Here is a 16,132-nt window from a genome sequence, read left to right as displayed (position 1 = left end):
ATGGACAAACTAATATGTAAGCAATAAGACAGTAGTAATTATCTTAAGCCCGTTTGAAATGAAATAGCATTTTTTCCCTTAAAGCATACACATCTGCTCTGTAAATAACTTGTGCTCTCTTTACAAAGGCAGACAGTCACTCTGAGCCAGACAGTAGCCTGATATGCTACTCAAAACCCACAGACTAAACCCACATTAGCTTTTCTGCTAACGTCTCTTCATCTAACCTACAAATCCCTTTCAGTGGGGGAAAATGAATAAATTGTGTCAGTTTGTAGGTCACCTGTACAGTTGCAAAACATCGTTCAGTATAAAAAAATACTTAGAGATGTATATTTATTATAATCGGATGTAGATTTGGCCATTGCTCCTCAAAATCTGCAAGTAGTCCACAGTGTCTGACCATGACTTGAAGTTTGCAAATTTGTTCCTATAGTTTATGTCGTAGAATTGGCACACTGGCAGCCAGTCAGTTTTCAATAGGCAAACTAAACAACTGATATTTAGCCCGGCATTTCTAACTTCTGTTTTCCCTCTACATCTGCATACAAAATTATTTGAGATTGCAGTATTTTAAAATATATATATATTTTTTTAAAACCTTTCTGAAGTGAAAATATTTAATATGCTCCCAGTTTTCAAGCTTTGTGAAGACATTTATGCTGAAAAGTTTCGAGTGACAACCAATTTATTCAGACTAATGTATTGTTTCACAATTACAGAAAATGACATTTACTGTAAGTAGATCACTTCATTTGAATAATTGACAATAAAATGACAGTTTAAAAAAACAGGACGGCTAGTGAAGTCTAATATTTTTAGACTTAGAGGCATTATCATATTTATTCTCAAAAGCGTTTTTTATTTCTGAATGATGTCAAAAATAAATTTATTTTGAAAATTTATCCAAATCACATATAACAGACAAGCAAAAGCCTATAAAGTGACAAAAGTAATTCTATGTGAACATCTAATGTGGTCTGATATGTTTATGGCTCATTTCATTATCTTCTGTGCACATCTATTCATGAATTTTGGAAACATAATTTTATTTCTTGTCTTCTAGTTCTGTGTGCAAAGAACCTGGCAAAGAAAGACTTCTTCCGTAAGTAGAGCCTTTTTCTGATGGGTTGCAATTCCTGTTATACTTCATGGCATGTGTATCGGAATGGGCTTTGTCAGCACTGTTGGTGTTTTAAATCGTACTGTAAAGTAAGTCCTTTCGGAAATTGTCTATGTATTTTACTTGCATAGAGGCCTGGCACACAATACAACTCCCCCAACAACCTATCTCTTGGGTATTGTAAAAATCAGGCAAATTATGTAAGCACTCAATTTTAAATGATCTACTTGAGCTTATTAGATAGGACATATTATTTGCATTGTGCCTTGTTGTTAACTGTAATCAAAGTAAAAACTTTATTACTGTAGTTGTCAATAATGCAATTAATGCCAACAGTAGTAGTTTTTTTTTTTTTTTTTTAGCTTGTTGGAGGGTTTTCTTTGAAACAGTAGTCATGGATAGAATAATAATAGGCATATAATTTTCAGATGACAGCACCAACACACAATGGCAGAGGGAATTCCCAGGAAAGCAATAGGGCAACAGAACAGGTTTGGGCTGCATGAAGTATCAGTGGCCAGATATTTTGGACTGATACAGGCCTGCAAGGTAACGTGGAGAAGTGTAAAAAAGTCCCTCATCAGATTTCAAATAGATGATGATGTAATAGGTGATAGTAGGTGATCACACAAATAATAACCTTAATCAACAGCAATTATTTCAAGTGTGGAAGGGATTCCACTATCCGGAGGGGATAATGATACTCTGCCTTTTATTATGAAAAATGTAACATCTTCTTCGGCTTCTTCTTATGCCTTTGCAGGATTCATATAAAAGAAAGTTGTGCTTCAAACAGCAATTGAATTGATCAAAAGTTGTTTTCGCTCACAGTACACTGTGGTTAGCCTAGTTGTACCAATGCAACGCTGCCTGATATTTAACAGCATTTTACTCATAACTCAGTTGCTCTGAAGAATTTAACAGGAGCAGGTATAGTGAAATCAAAAACCAGACTTGTAATAAATGGTACGTGTTATTTTTCAAACTTTAGATGGAGACCATTGGGAAGAGTTCTGCATTTGCCGGCATAATTTTCTATGAATGCTGTCAGCCATAACCAATAAGCAAATGCTTGACCCAAGTCATCTGTCAATCTTCCCACAACAGGCATGTTTGTGATTTGTACAGCTGCTAACAAGATATCTTTACTTCTCTTTATCTCCTCTGCTTTGGTTTAACAGGGTTGCCCGATCCTTTTGCCAAAGTTGTGGTGGATGGCTCGGGACAATGCCATTCAACAGATACTGTGAGAAATACATTGGACCCTAAATGGAATCAACATTATGATCTGTAAGCTGGAGTGCTGTAACCTTTTATTTCTCATTAGCAAACAAATGCATTGTGGCTGAAATGGATTTGAATGAGGTCACAGGCCACCTCAAAGTTGAAACAGTACAGAGAGTATTAATAATGAAACACGACTATGACAAGTATGTGAGGAATGTCGATTGAAGTCACATATTTTCTGCGTGCTGAAATCTGTTAACCTTTTGCAGCTGTATTACATGGGAAAAAAATTCCGAAGACTTGAGATTGTGGACCTTTCACGCCACATTTAGGACCAAAGACATATTCCTATAAGACATTTTGGAAGTAATAACAAAATGAAGGAATTTCTACAATTGCAAACTATCCATTGTGTTTCATTTTCTAAAGTATTTTGCTCAGAATTACTTAGTTACGGTATGTGTTTGTCGGACTTAGTTTTGAATTTGCATGGTCATCTTTCTCTGTTTTGACAACCTATTCGATTTATATTTTTTCCCCATCGCTCTCATATATATATATATATAATATCAGCTTTTTTTTAAATCTTAAAGAATGATCTTAACTAATATTGGCAATGGTAAAAAAAAAGAACAAAACGAAACATTAGAAAACAATTACGGTTTTGCTCAGTATAGTTAAGAACTGTTGTCAAGGTATTCTTTGATGGCCTCAGAGGCTGAGGATCAGCCAACACTGGCATGAAATGACCATTACACTCCACATGTGCCTTCATGAAACTATGTGCATGAGTTAGTGGAAGGAGGAGCTGAGTTGTGAATGTTCTCTGTATTAAGGTCTGTGTTGACAGGCTGTTACAAGCAGTGATCACCCTAAAGGACTCACAGGACCCACTGGCAACCAGATCTAAGCAGTGTAGAGAGATGAGGAGAAAAAGCAATAGTCAAAGGACTAAGAGAAATCATTGCTCTGTACAAGAGGGGGAAATAAGCAATGGAGGAGATTGAAGGAAGACACAAGCAGGAATGAATGATATTCTGCCGACACTGAGGGAGAATAATGTTATAAAGTTAAAATGCGGAGAAGAATAAGTGTCTCAATGCGTTGCCTACCTAAAATTACTCACTAAATTCTGAATAGAAAGATGATTTAGTGGAAACCGCAATTGTGATAGAAATATTTAAGCGATCAGAAGAGCCACTTATTAGTAATTTTGTGTTTTGGAAGACGGAATCTGTCTTCCTACATCTACAGATTACTGTCGAATGTTGTGACCACTTGCCAGAATCCCAATGCTGCTTCATCCCTGTTAATATCAACCACAGATCCCCTCCCTTTTTTTAAACAATAAATTCCTACCCCCTTCTGGATCCTCACCCTCTCAGAGGAGTGTATTCCCTGCCAGCGACCCCTGGCCTCTTCCTCTGATTCAGGAAATGGCTAACATGCCACAGAAAGCAGATGGAGTGTGGGCTTGGTGGATTTCCAGTTCACCACACCCCCATATCCAGCTTCCAGCTTTATAAGGTGGTGTTTATTACTACATCTCCTAGATAGTGCTTTGGATCCAACTATTCATTTATCCTAAATTCATAAATCCCCATAGGCGTAATAGATAAAGATTTGTTTTTAACTTTGAGTCAACATATTTTAACTGTGTCAACGATTTTTTGCAAATGTCATCTGTTGATATCCTTACAGAGGTATAGCTTTGGAACTGTCCTCCCCGTGCTTGTGTTTATAATACATTTCTTTATATTGCTCTTGTTATTGTCACATCTATCCCCTCCCACATCTGCTTAAAAAGCTACATACATATTTAAAGCAAAGCAAAGTAAAGACAAAAATCCTGTAATCCTTACATTGTTCCAACATTCTTGCTTATTGGAATATTATTTCTACCCAGTAATGTACTAGGTGCATTAATGTACTGAGACTTTAAACTGCTCGTGGCCATCCATACGGAAAATTCATTGGCAGTGGTTTCCAAGTTCACTGCGCTCACCACATCTCATATATCACCAGCCCTAGTAATTTATATGGCACACACACCTACAACATAATTAAAAATGTTACAGTCTAATTATCGATCTTTACTGAGAGAACATTTCTTTCTTATTCATTCCTTTCTTAGATGAGTATAACAGAATACTAATTGTTTGCTCTTGGTTTTGTAAAGGGGAAAGATTTTTCTGGTTGTATCTGTCAGTTTTGAGCTTGTTGTGAAGTTGTCAGCTGTAGTGTGGTAATATCTATAATTTGTAGGTTTATTATATCCATGAAGTTAGTAAAACCTTAAGGGAAAAGAAGATGACTGGTCCAATGTGCCCTTAACCTACATAAATTAGCTTAAGTTTTATCATTTTAAAGGCAGAGCTGTTTAACCTAGAGTTTGAAATAGGAAAAAGAAATATGTATATGTATATATATATCATTTTTTACTTTGTGATTTCACAGTGAGATTGTTTTTTTTCTGTGAGAAACAATCCTTTTGATCTAAATTTAGTACAGAGTCCGGAACACTCATCAGATTTTGACCCCTCTATACTCCTGAGCCACTAATCCTTATTTTTGTTGTTTGTGTAACCACCTAATGAAGTATCAGACGAGGTGGTGTTTTACTTCTATTACCTTTTTTGTTGAGGACTAATTCAAGTTTCAAGCCATCATGGTGACAAGACTTCTTTCTTATGGGCCATTTCAGGTTCAAGAGCACGTTGAAAGTTCATAGTTCGACATGGGTCATGGGACCTTAAAGGATGTTACATTTACTAAATCTCTATATGGAAAACTATACAATTCAAAATAGTAGAACGGGGAAAGTAGAAAAGACTTTATGTGCATTGTCCTTATTTTAACATTTTAATCTTTTACTTCCCTACTACAGCTCAATATAAAGATTAGATTTCACTGGAAGTGGTTATGTGAAACGGTTTGTCATTCAGTTTTGTGTCGTCTTCTCCTTTCGGCTTCTCCCTTCCGGGGTCGCCACAGTGAATCAGCCTTCTCCATCTAACCCTATTCTCTACATCCTCCTCTCTCACACCAACTATCTTCATATCCTCTTACTATGTTCATAAATCTTCTCTTTGGTCTTCCTCTAGACCTCCTGCCTGGCAGCCCCAAGCATCCGTCTACCAATATATTCACTATCCTTCCTTTGCACATGACCGAACCGTCTCAGTCTGGCTTCTCTGACCTTCTCTCCAATACATTTAACATGTGCTGTTTCTCTGATAGATTCATTCCTGATCCTATCCATCCTGGTCACTCCCAAAGAGAACCTTAGCATCTTCATCTCTGAAACATCCAGCTCTGCCTCTTTGTCTTTTCGTCATTGTAACTGTTTCTAGGCCGTACAGCATCACTGGTCTCACCACTGTCTTCTACACCTTTCCTTTCATTCAGGTTGATAGCCTTCTATCGCATAGTACCCCTGACACTTTTCTCCACCCATTCCAAGCTCCTTGGACCAGTTTCTTTACCTCTTTTCCACACTCTCTATGCTCTGGTCTGATGTCTCTAAGTACATGAAATTCTCCAACTCCTTGATCTCCACCCCCCGTATGGTATCCATGGTATCATTGTCCATGGAGATTCCTGTCTCCATCGACCATGATCTCATCCTTCATCTGTCAGCCTGTCCATCACCACTGCAAACAAGAAGGGGCTCAGAGCTGATACCTGGTGGAGTCCCACCTCCCACCTCCACATCTCTGTTACCCCTACAGCACACCACACCACTGTCTCAGAGCTAGCATACATGTTCTGCACCAGTCTAACATACTTCTCTGCCACTCCAGATTTCCTCATACAATACCAGAATTCCTCTCTGGGCACCCTGTCATACGCTTTTTCTAGGTCTACAAAACACAATGCAGGTACTTCTGGCCCTCTCTGTACTTTTCTATTTGCATTCTCAAAGCAAATACTGCATCTGTAGGACTCTTTCTAGGCATGAAGCCATACTGCTGCTCACAAATGCTCTTCTGCTTTCAGTCTAGCTTCCACTACTCTTTCCCATAAGTTCACTGTATGGCTCATCTACTTTATCCCTCTATAGTTGCCGCAATTCTGCATATCCCCCTTATTCTTAATAATGGGTACCATCACACTTCGTTTCCATTCCTCAGACATCTTCTCACTCTCTAAGATCCTGCTGAATAATCTAGCCAGAAACTCTACCACTTCCTCTCCTTGACACTTCCATACCGCCATAGGTATATCGCCAGGAACAGCTGCCTTTCCACTCTTCATCCTCTTCAATGCCTTCCTCACTTCACTTTTACTAATCTCCGCTACTTTGTGGTCTACAATAGTCCCCTCTTCTACCCTTGCCCCTCATGCATGAGATCTTCGCTCCTAGCATCTGTCAATACGTTTCCCTCTTTCCCTATCCTGGACCTGTTGTACATCCTTTTCCCTCTTTATCTCTCTGTTTCATCAACCTGTATAGATAATTCTGTCTCTCCTTACTGTCCAACCAAGCATACAAGTAATTGTATACCCTATGTTCTGCCTTTGCTACCTCTATCTTTACCTTACGCTGTATCTCCCTATACTCTATCTGTTCTCTACAGTCTCCTCAGTGTCCCACTTTGTCTTTGCCAACTGCTTTCTCTGTATATACTTCTGCACTTCCTAATTCCACCACCAAGTCTCCTTATCTATTGTCTTTCCAGATGATACACCATGTATTCTCCTACCTGTCTCCCTGATAACATTAGCTGCTGTTGTCCAGTCATCTGGAAGCTCTCCCTGAACACCCAGAGCCTTTCTCAACGCCTCCCTGAAAACCATGCAACACTTCTCCCTTTTTAGCTTCCACCACTTTGTCCTCTGCTCTGCTATTGTTCTCTTGATCTTCCTTGTCACCAGAGTCATCCTACAAACCACCATTCTATGCTGTTTGGCTACACTCACCTACAACTACTTTGTAGTCACTGATCTCTTTCAGGTCACCTTGTCTATACAAGATGTAGTCTACCTGGGTGCTCCTATCTCAGCTCTTATAAGTTACCCTAGGTTCCTGTCTTTCTGGAAAAAAGTGTTCACCACAGCCACTTCCATCCTTTTTGCAAAATCTACCACCATCTCTCCCTCTGTGTTCCAATCCTGGATACCAAATCTGTCCATCACTTCTTCATCCCCTCTATTGCCTGCACCAAAATGTTCACTGAAGTCTGTACTCTCTCATCTCTGGGTATTTTCTGCATCACTTTATCTAAATCATTCCAGAACTTCTCCTTCTCCTCGAACTTACATTCCACTTGTTGGGCATAGCCACAAACAACATTGAACATCACACCTTCATTTTCCAGTTTCAGACTTATAAGTCTATCTGACGTTCTTATCACCTTCAGAACATACCTAACCAACTTATCCTTGAAAATAACTCCTACTCCCATCTATTCCTGTCAGTACCATGATAATACAACTGAAAACCTGCTTCTAGCCTTACTACCTTTCCCCCTGGTCTCCTGGACACATAGTATATCCACCTTCCTCCTCCGCATCTTGTCGACCAACTCTAGCTTTTCCTGTCATAGCTGATATTCAAAGTCCCTACTCTCAGTCCCAGACTCTTGCCTTTACTCTTCTCTCTCTCTGCATCCAAACACGCCTTCTTCCTCTCCTTCAACCCACATTAGCTCACTTTCCACCGGTACGCTGTAGGTCGTTGTTATCTGGGCCTCGACTGATCCGGTATGAGATTATTGGGTTTGATTCGCATGTTTGGTTTTGGCAAACGTCTCACACCGGATGCCCTTCCTGACGCAACCCTCTGCATTTATCCAGGCTTGAGACCGGCTCAGGGAGACCCTGGCCTGTGCCGCCCTGAGGCTGCATTGTCATCCAGTATTGTGTAGTAGAGAGAAACAATATTTTTTAGTACCTGTGACCTCATTTTTTTCTCACATTCACTCCAAGATGGTTTGATACATGTATACCCCTGGATCACATTCCCGTGCTAATCTCCCAACACCACTGTGAGAAGAGAGGAGCGAGAGATTAAATTTAGAACACAATGATGTTCTCCGAGGGACAATTTGCAGAATAGCAACCAAAATCCTGTGACCGACCTAAAACACGGGAGCACATAGCCTCATGCATTTTGGATTTTTATTTGGGATTAGGAGGAAATGTTTTGTAAAATCGTTCTGCTCATCCGATCATCCCAAATTTTCTAAAGTTATGTATGAGCCCACCTTCAGAAAGCTGTTTGACAAATAATTCTTTTAAGACCTTTTCTCTACTTGTTTTATCAGCGCTTCTGTACTATTTAATTTGACCTACTTTCAATTAATTGTTTAGGAAACAAACTTAAGCAGCTGGAATGAGACTTTGATATATCACATATATAATATTATCACAAATTCCTGGACAAAAGCAGAACTAAGGTACTAGCCTTAGTAGTTGCATTCTGACAAAATTTTAGGCTGAAACATAAATCATTGGACTCTTACAGAGATTCTTGGCGTTTGTAATTTCTTTTTAGTCCAAGTATCATATCTATAATGCTTGCGTGTATGCTGGTAAATCAAAATGCATTTTCAAAACTGCTAATCTACCCTTTTTTTTATTGCCTGAGTAGTATTTCTTTTGTTTTGTTTTTTTTTGCTCATTTCATTCAGTTATTTTTCAAGGATATTTCGCTAATGATTTGGGTTAATGTCTATACTATCAACTTTTCACTGAATAAAGTGCCCATGTAAAATTCTGTATGTTATTATGTTATCGGTTTCCTATCCATGCCTTTGGCTGTATTGTGATTTTTTTTTTTTTTTCCTCTGATATATTTCTCATAGCTACATTGGAAAGGCTGATTCAATCACTATAAGTGTTTGGAACCATAAGAAGATCCACAAAAAGCAAGGAGCTGGTTTTCTAGGTTGCGTCCGCCTCCTGTCCAATGCCATCAACAGACTTAAAGATACTGGCTGTAAGTACATGTATACGGTTACAAAATTGTGTTCTTCCTTTGTATGAACAGTCAATGAACACAAGTGAATGAGCTCTGCTTCCATTCATTCATGCCATTCCATGGCTTCCCCTGAGGTGCCAGTCTGGTTTTCAGTGAAGCATGATCGGGATGTGAGACAGAGATTGGACAGAGGCCACGACACAGCCAGCCTCTCTTCACATATGCTGCACATATCCATCGGTACACAGTAACACAGACAAATGCGTGGACCAGACGTAGTGTCTCCAGTAACAGAGACATATTTCATGGCTGGGAACCAGGTTTACTGTCTTCCCTGTACCTTGGTTTATTTGGCTGCTGCAGTGTCTTATTTAGAAAACTGATGATACTTGTGTAACAGACTCAGAAGTGCAACTGTGGCAGTATGCTGCTACTCGAGGCCTTTACTGCTATAAAATTTTTGCAATCATTCCCAGTGTACTCCTTCAAACAACAAATTTCAAAAATGTGACCGCTGTAGATATTTTGTCATAGGAACGCACCTTCCCTCATAATACAACATTGGTACTGCTTAATATAGAATAGCTTAAATGTCTCTGTTAAGGAAACCAAATTTTTCCTGGAAAATATAGCCGTGCATGTGTATCTTGTGTCAATGTTTGGATTCTGTTCCAAAAAGGGGGAGAACATAATGCTGATGACTGAATACATAATGTTTTGACAGAGACAGTCACTCTCCAATTGATACTTCAATTTTTCATAGTTTCTAACTGTTAACAAAAAAAGTCTACATCATACCATTTTAGTTATGTCTGCTTTGTTGGCATAACCAGGGAGTTGATACCGACACATACACTTAACTGTAGTCGGTACTGTCAAATTAACATTCCTTCCACTCACTCGCCCCCCTTTCAATCCAACTCCCAGCCCTTCTTCACACAGACTTCAAGACATGTACCAGAACTACCACAGTGAATTAGATTCACCCTTTTTAATGTATCTAGTTGTGTCCTTGTTTTCATCAGATCTACAGTCACACTCCATTATGTCTCTGTATGGATGTATTTGCTTTGAAAGTCTCTTGTGTTATCCAATGAGGCTGTTATCCTCATTGAAGTGTTTGGATGAAAATTATCTTGACAACCGGTCAATTTATTTCTGTTTTTTTAGATTAATCAAATTTACTGTAAAATGAATTACTGACAGTTGACCCATTGAATGCAGTGTAGATAATTTTTTCTTTAGAAAGATCATTATACATATTAGAATGAAAGCAGTGTTTTTCTTTCTCTTTTTTTTTTGGTCCATTTGACACAATATGTGTGAATACTGAATTGGCTGCGCAAAAATTATGTTTCATATTCATATGAAATTATTTTTACTCACATATTTTGTGGAACTCTTTGAATATGATTTTCGCAACTAAATGTTGTCCAGCCATTCCGAATTTTCAATCCAAAAGCATAAAAGCAAGCATCAAGGGTGCTTTATACTATATTTTGTTGGTTATTCCTGGAATTTAAGGAAGCTATAGTCATCCATTTTTATGATATTAGAATGAAAACAGTGGGGGAATGAAAGTATTTATTTGTAATTTGTCCTGGCTTTGAAATTGAAAATCAATTTCAGTCCATACATTTAGAAAGGAAAAAATCACTCCTTATAACAGTTAGGATACAGTATATAAAAGGGAACATAGTTGATTTACAATAATGAGGGGATCAGAATAAGTTTACCTAACATTTTGCCAATACCTATTCATAATTGTGTACTTGTACCCCCCCTGACCATTGTCCTAAGTAATGATTTGGGATATCTTCTAGGGGACAGTTTTTTTTTGTTTAACTCAAACAGCACAGTCCTATTCTCCGTAGGAAAACAGCAGCAGTTTCCAACATGTCAACCCAAATATTTCCAAGAATATGGTCTAACTATACTCCCAAAAACTATAGTCAATACTCTTAACAGCAGTTTTGGCTTATAAAGTCTATCTTGTAATCCACCATGAACCTCAATAGCACAAGTCTTGCCACAATAGAGTCTTTTATAACCATGGCAGCCTGGTGCCATATTCTACCTTACTTGGTGTCAAAGGACAAGCTGTTAGATTTGGTCCCAATTTTCAGAGAAAGACATTATAGTCTGTATTCAGGCTCCAGACTTGTCTCTGTGTTTAGCCAGCATGGTAAAAATTATACTTTACCCCCGCCAAACGAATCATGACCTATTACTGGACACTAATTTTCACATAAATCCATTGTCCTTGTCTTGTGTGCCCCAAGAGTCCCGAACAGTGTTCATTCTGTGGTTCACCAAGATGCACAAACAGGCAGACATTAAACGAAGAGCAAAACCTTACTGGAAGTCCCATGATTCCTAGAAGCAGTTTTCATACCCATAGCTCACTTTGTCAGCCAGTACAAACAGAATCTTAGACCCAAACTACTTTGCTTTTTACAGACACATGCACACTGTTTCAAACCAAAGTGAGACACTGTGTGATTCGTTTTGTATTTACTACAAGTCTGTCTGGCGCTTAACTCCACTTCCTGTGGCACAACAGACACATAACTCTCGCCTTTGCCTTACTGATGATTATCCAAAATATCTCATACGGATGATTTGTGTGTACTACTTACAGAATTGTCTAACAGCTCATTATGTTTTGTGATGTCAGTCAGGGTGATCCGGCTGTATATAGTATGTTCGCATTAACAAATAGAATAACAAATAACAAATAGAGTTGTGTGTATTTGATGAAAGGACATACAAAAATGTAATAATTCCACACAGTGACAGTGCTGTTCAGCACCCACCTTACGTGTGCGGATGTAACATGCACATAGACACAAGCTTGTTTAATAGCCTTAAAGAATGATGCAATGAGGGCCTGTGGTTTAAGTGCACCATTTCTCCATTCCCCTCCTATTTAAGAGAAAAATCTGCTTACTATTCAAGCCATGTAAGGCTTAGACGTCCTTGTTTAGTCTAGACACTTATCCGGAACAGATGCTTGCACACAAGTCTGGAAACAGGCTATAGTGTTGGTTAGATCTACTTAGTCCGTACAGATGCACCATATCACATGCACAAAAAAATCATATAGCGGACCAAAGACATAAAAAATATAGCTTAACTTTCAGATAAGTTTCAATGCACTGAGCCCCTTGAGCATCTCTTTGTTTAGCATTTGTCTCTTATCTTCTTCCCATTCTCAGTGTTTTCATGCAAAAAGCAAAGTGTATGGGTGTGGGGCATTTCCAACTTTTGTGGCTTCCTCCCACAGACCTGTAGTGTGGTTAGTTGAAGTGACTAAATTGGCCACTGAGTGGAATGTTTATCTTTATTTGTGATCCCTGTTATCCAGAGATGAACCCAACTCTCTCTTCCTATATCTGGGATTGGAGTTTTGCGTGACTACGTTGGATGACATGTACTGTAAATGGATTAACAGCCTACACACAAGGCTGGGCTGTTATTTGATGTGTTACTTGTTTCAATTTCCTTGTGCAAGGCAATACTTTTTATTACTAACGGAAAAAGTCTTCAGTTTGGTTTATCTTATTCACCATCGTTGTGTCAATTCAGCAGGGACATGTATTGGCTAATAAAATAACATGTCCATAGTAACAACATGTGACTATACAGATGTGACCGTCTTTGTACTTTTCCCTCACTGAACTATAATCCATTGTAAGGATCGATCGCTCAAGCTGTCCAAGCGGGATCCTCTCACTGGTACCCGAATCAACACACCCACATGAACACACACAGCCCCCCCTGTGGTTCTCTGATGCAGTGCTTTACTTTGTGATTGAATAAAAAAAAAAAAAAAAAAACCCTCTGACATTGTATGTGATTTTCAATGTATTATATTTTCCTGTAGATCAGAGACTTGACCTGAACAAGCTCGGCCCCAATGACAATGATACTGTCAGAGGACAAATAGTAGGTAAGAAACAGACCGCTTGTCTTTACTTTTGGTTTCCATCCTGTGTGTCAGCAAAAAGAAAGCTATACATACGTTATCGGAATTACTTGATCCCCTATCCTCAAGACAAATCATCATTTCAGGTTACACCGTGAAAGGTTGTAAGGGGAACTGTAAGAAGATACTTTCTGAATCTCTCCCCAGTAGTTGCCTTTGTGGAAAATATCTATTTATTATTTTACTATTATTTTTTTTTTCTAAATTAAATCAGTTTCATTCTTCCCCCCATCTCAATTCTCGAAAAGTAAGTCAAAATGAAAATATAACTAAATACAAATTTTTTTTTTAACAAAGTTTGAACCAATTCAGTCAGATACACTTGTTTCGGTTGGACACAATTCTTATATTCCTAAAATGATAGGTTGTTTGAATAGCTCGTCATGAGAGCAATTAATTGTTTGAGCAAATCTATTTTGGAACCCATCTTACAACAAGAATAACATTTACCACAATATACCTTGTGTGAATGATAAAAATCAGTACAGTCACATATTATTCTTAGTGTGTCCTTCACAACTTCAAAACCGTGCTGCCTGTAACTTAAAGTAAATAGAATTGGCCTGCATTTTACACTCACCCAATCCAACAAAAACAAAACAGATACTTTGGATCGGTTACATTATGACAAAGGATAGTTTCAAAAGAACATATTATCGTAGTAGTCACATCATTTAATGTTTATATTGGTACTAGCTCAGTATTTATGATGTGGTTTGTGATTGTATTCCACGAGCACACTAATAGCTGATTAATAACTGGAGATCCTCCACAAATCTCAGAGGCTGTGTCTCTTGTGGAACCCCTCATGGGTTGGAATCACAGCCGTGGTGAAAGCTGCCACACTTGGGTGCTGCTGCAATTCAGTTTATTTTGTCAGTGAAATCTTATGCGTAAATCACATGTTGACTAGTGCTCTGATAGCTTAGCTGGATTTGGCTTATTTTACTCTTCTCAGTTTTCTTTCAGGTTCCACAAGTACTTCCAGACTTTGTTGCACTAAACTTCAGCCAACAACGAAGCTTGTCGAAACATATTGCAGTGGTGAACAAAACATGCTCGAAAAAATTACCTTGAGGTCGACTTAGACGTCCTCAAATTTGTGCGAGACAAATGAGTGGTCAAAAAACAAACTCGTAGTTATTTCTAATATTTGATTATCCACATAGCCGAATTCTCAAAGTCATGGTTATTTTCTATTTGTTGTATCCAGATTCTCTTTGGTTTCTTTTCTATCCCCCCGTGTATATGTCAGAGGACAAAAAGGATAAGACTGCATTTGTTTTTAAGCAGTGTGAGTTTCACTAAAATACACATGCCTGTAGGGGATAAACAGAAAGACCTTTTGTGAAAAAAAAAAAAAAAACAACACAAGCCTTTTGCATATTGGCAAATTTCTTGGAAGAAGTGTGTGATCTATTGTCTTCCTTATCTTGTAACCACATAGTAAGTCTTCAGTCCAGGGATCGAATTGGCACCGGGGGACCAGTGGTGGACTGCAGTCGGCTGTTTGACAATGACTTACCTGATGGGTTGGTATATTTACAGATCTCCTACATCATTAACTATCCTCTTATTTCTTTGATTCTTGTCAGAAGCCTTCGCCTCTCTGAAACTTCATGGATTAAACACTGTAAGAAATTCAAATTTTATGACTAAAAAAGGAAAAATAGTTTAAAGGTAGGAATTAGGCTAAGTTGTGATATCTTTAGATGTGTATCCTTATGTCCTTGATTCTATATTTGTGACTTTATTATGTATGTATTGCTGTCTCATTGACTTCTCCTTGAACGTTTCAGAATAGAATATGTGCGAGAATATTCTGGTCTTTACTTTTGGTTTCACCTCAAATACTGTCATTGCTGAATGTGTTGCGAGTGAAATGGATGATTTTTATTGACCTATTTTAATTTGGATATTAAACAGATGGGAAGAAAGAAGGACCGCCTCCGGAAGAATACAATACCTGAATCACATCACACGTACAACACAATGGGAGAGGCCTACCAGGTAGAACCGCACACAAGCTCGACTTCAATTGTGAACAAGGTTTTCATTTTCTCAGACCCAAAATTAAGGGGACAGACTTGCAGACTTGTAACCTCTACAGTTTTTTCGGGTACCAGGGGGGATCTACCCATTGGCCATTCTGACAATCGTATGCACAGCCAAATACATTTAATAGAAAGTGTACTCAAGATACTAGATAAAAAATGTTCTCCATGTTTCTGATTTTTGATTTTTAATATTGTCTCAATTGTCCCTGCGCCTTTAATGGTAAGCGTGATGGAAATACCAAAAGTGAGACAAATTTTATGCAACACTTCCTCCCTGTAGGACAACAATTATGCGGATTTCATGCACAAGAGACTTGACTTTTGGCAAGAACAGCTAGGGGGTAATTTTCTCAACCTTCGTACTCTACCACAATACACAAATGACCATATAAGCCAGCCAGCCAGCCAGCCAGGTTTTACTTGGCCCCTGATCCTACAGGAACAACTGTCGCCTTCCTTCTTGACCCATATCAGTAGAGCCCTCAAGGGAGTAAGTAAACAAATATACTACCTCCTCCGCCAGTCTTACTACAACATTTGTAGTGGTCCCCAGGCAGCATAGTGGAGTGAGAGAAGACAGGAATTCGGAAAGAAAAGGTTAAGTTGTGGAACACAGGAGGAGGTGAAAGATGATATGTTGGAAGAGGCGGCGGAGTGATTTAGTAAATAGGATCAGGTGAGTTGAAAGGAAGTATAGTTTTTAAGATTGGAAGTGGAGAGAGCCCTGAATATTCAGTGGCAACTGTAGTAAATACCATTTGCAAGTCCTGCTCATGTATAAACGAATACAAATAGCTGAAAATTATAAAAGC

General features: G+C 38.5%; 1 protein-coding gene across 2 annotated transcripts in view; it reads left to right on the top strand.

The window, feature by feature from the left end:
• LOC147228141 (E3 ubiquitin-protein ligase SMURF2-like) overlaps window positions 1-16,132 on the top strand; it is a 69,670-nt gene that overhangs the window by 21,886 nt on the left and 31,652 nt on the right. For both annotated transcript variants that reach the window (XM_086156381.1, XM_086156380.1), the window contains 6 exons: window positions 1,067-1,105; window positions 2,305-2,413; window positions 9,160-9,293; window positions 13,162-13,227; window positions 14,711-14,795; window positions 15,190-15,273. In XM_086156381.1, the coding sequence (XP_086012507.1) occupies window positions 1,067-1,105; window positions 2,305-2,413; window positions 9,160-9,293; window positions 13,162-13,227; window positions 14,711-14,795; window positions 15,190-15,273 (517 nt within the window). The remainder of the gene's footprint in view (window positions 1-1,066; window positions 1,106-2,304; window positions 2,414-9,159; window positions 9,294-13,161; window positions 13,228-14,710; window positions 14,796-15,189; window positions 15,274-16,132) is intronic.

Source organism: Fistularia commersonii, chromosome 12 (assembly GCF_037954325.1).
Source record: "Fistularia commersonii isolate RoL2024-O1a breed Wild chromosome 12, RoL_Fcom_v1.0, whole genome shotgun sequence".
NCBI lineage: Eukaryota > Metazoa > Chordata > Actinopteri > Syngnathiformes > Fistulariidae > Fistularia > Fistularia commersonii.
This window is presented reverse-complemented; position numbering and strand designations above follow the sequence as displayed.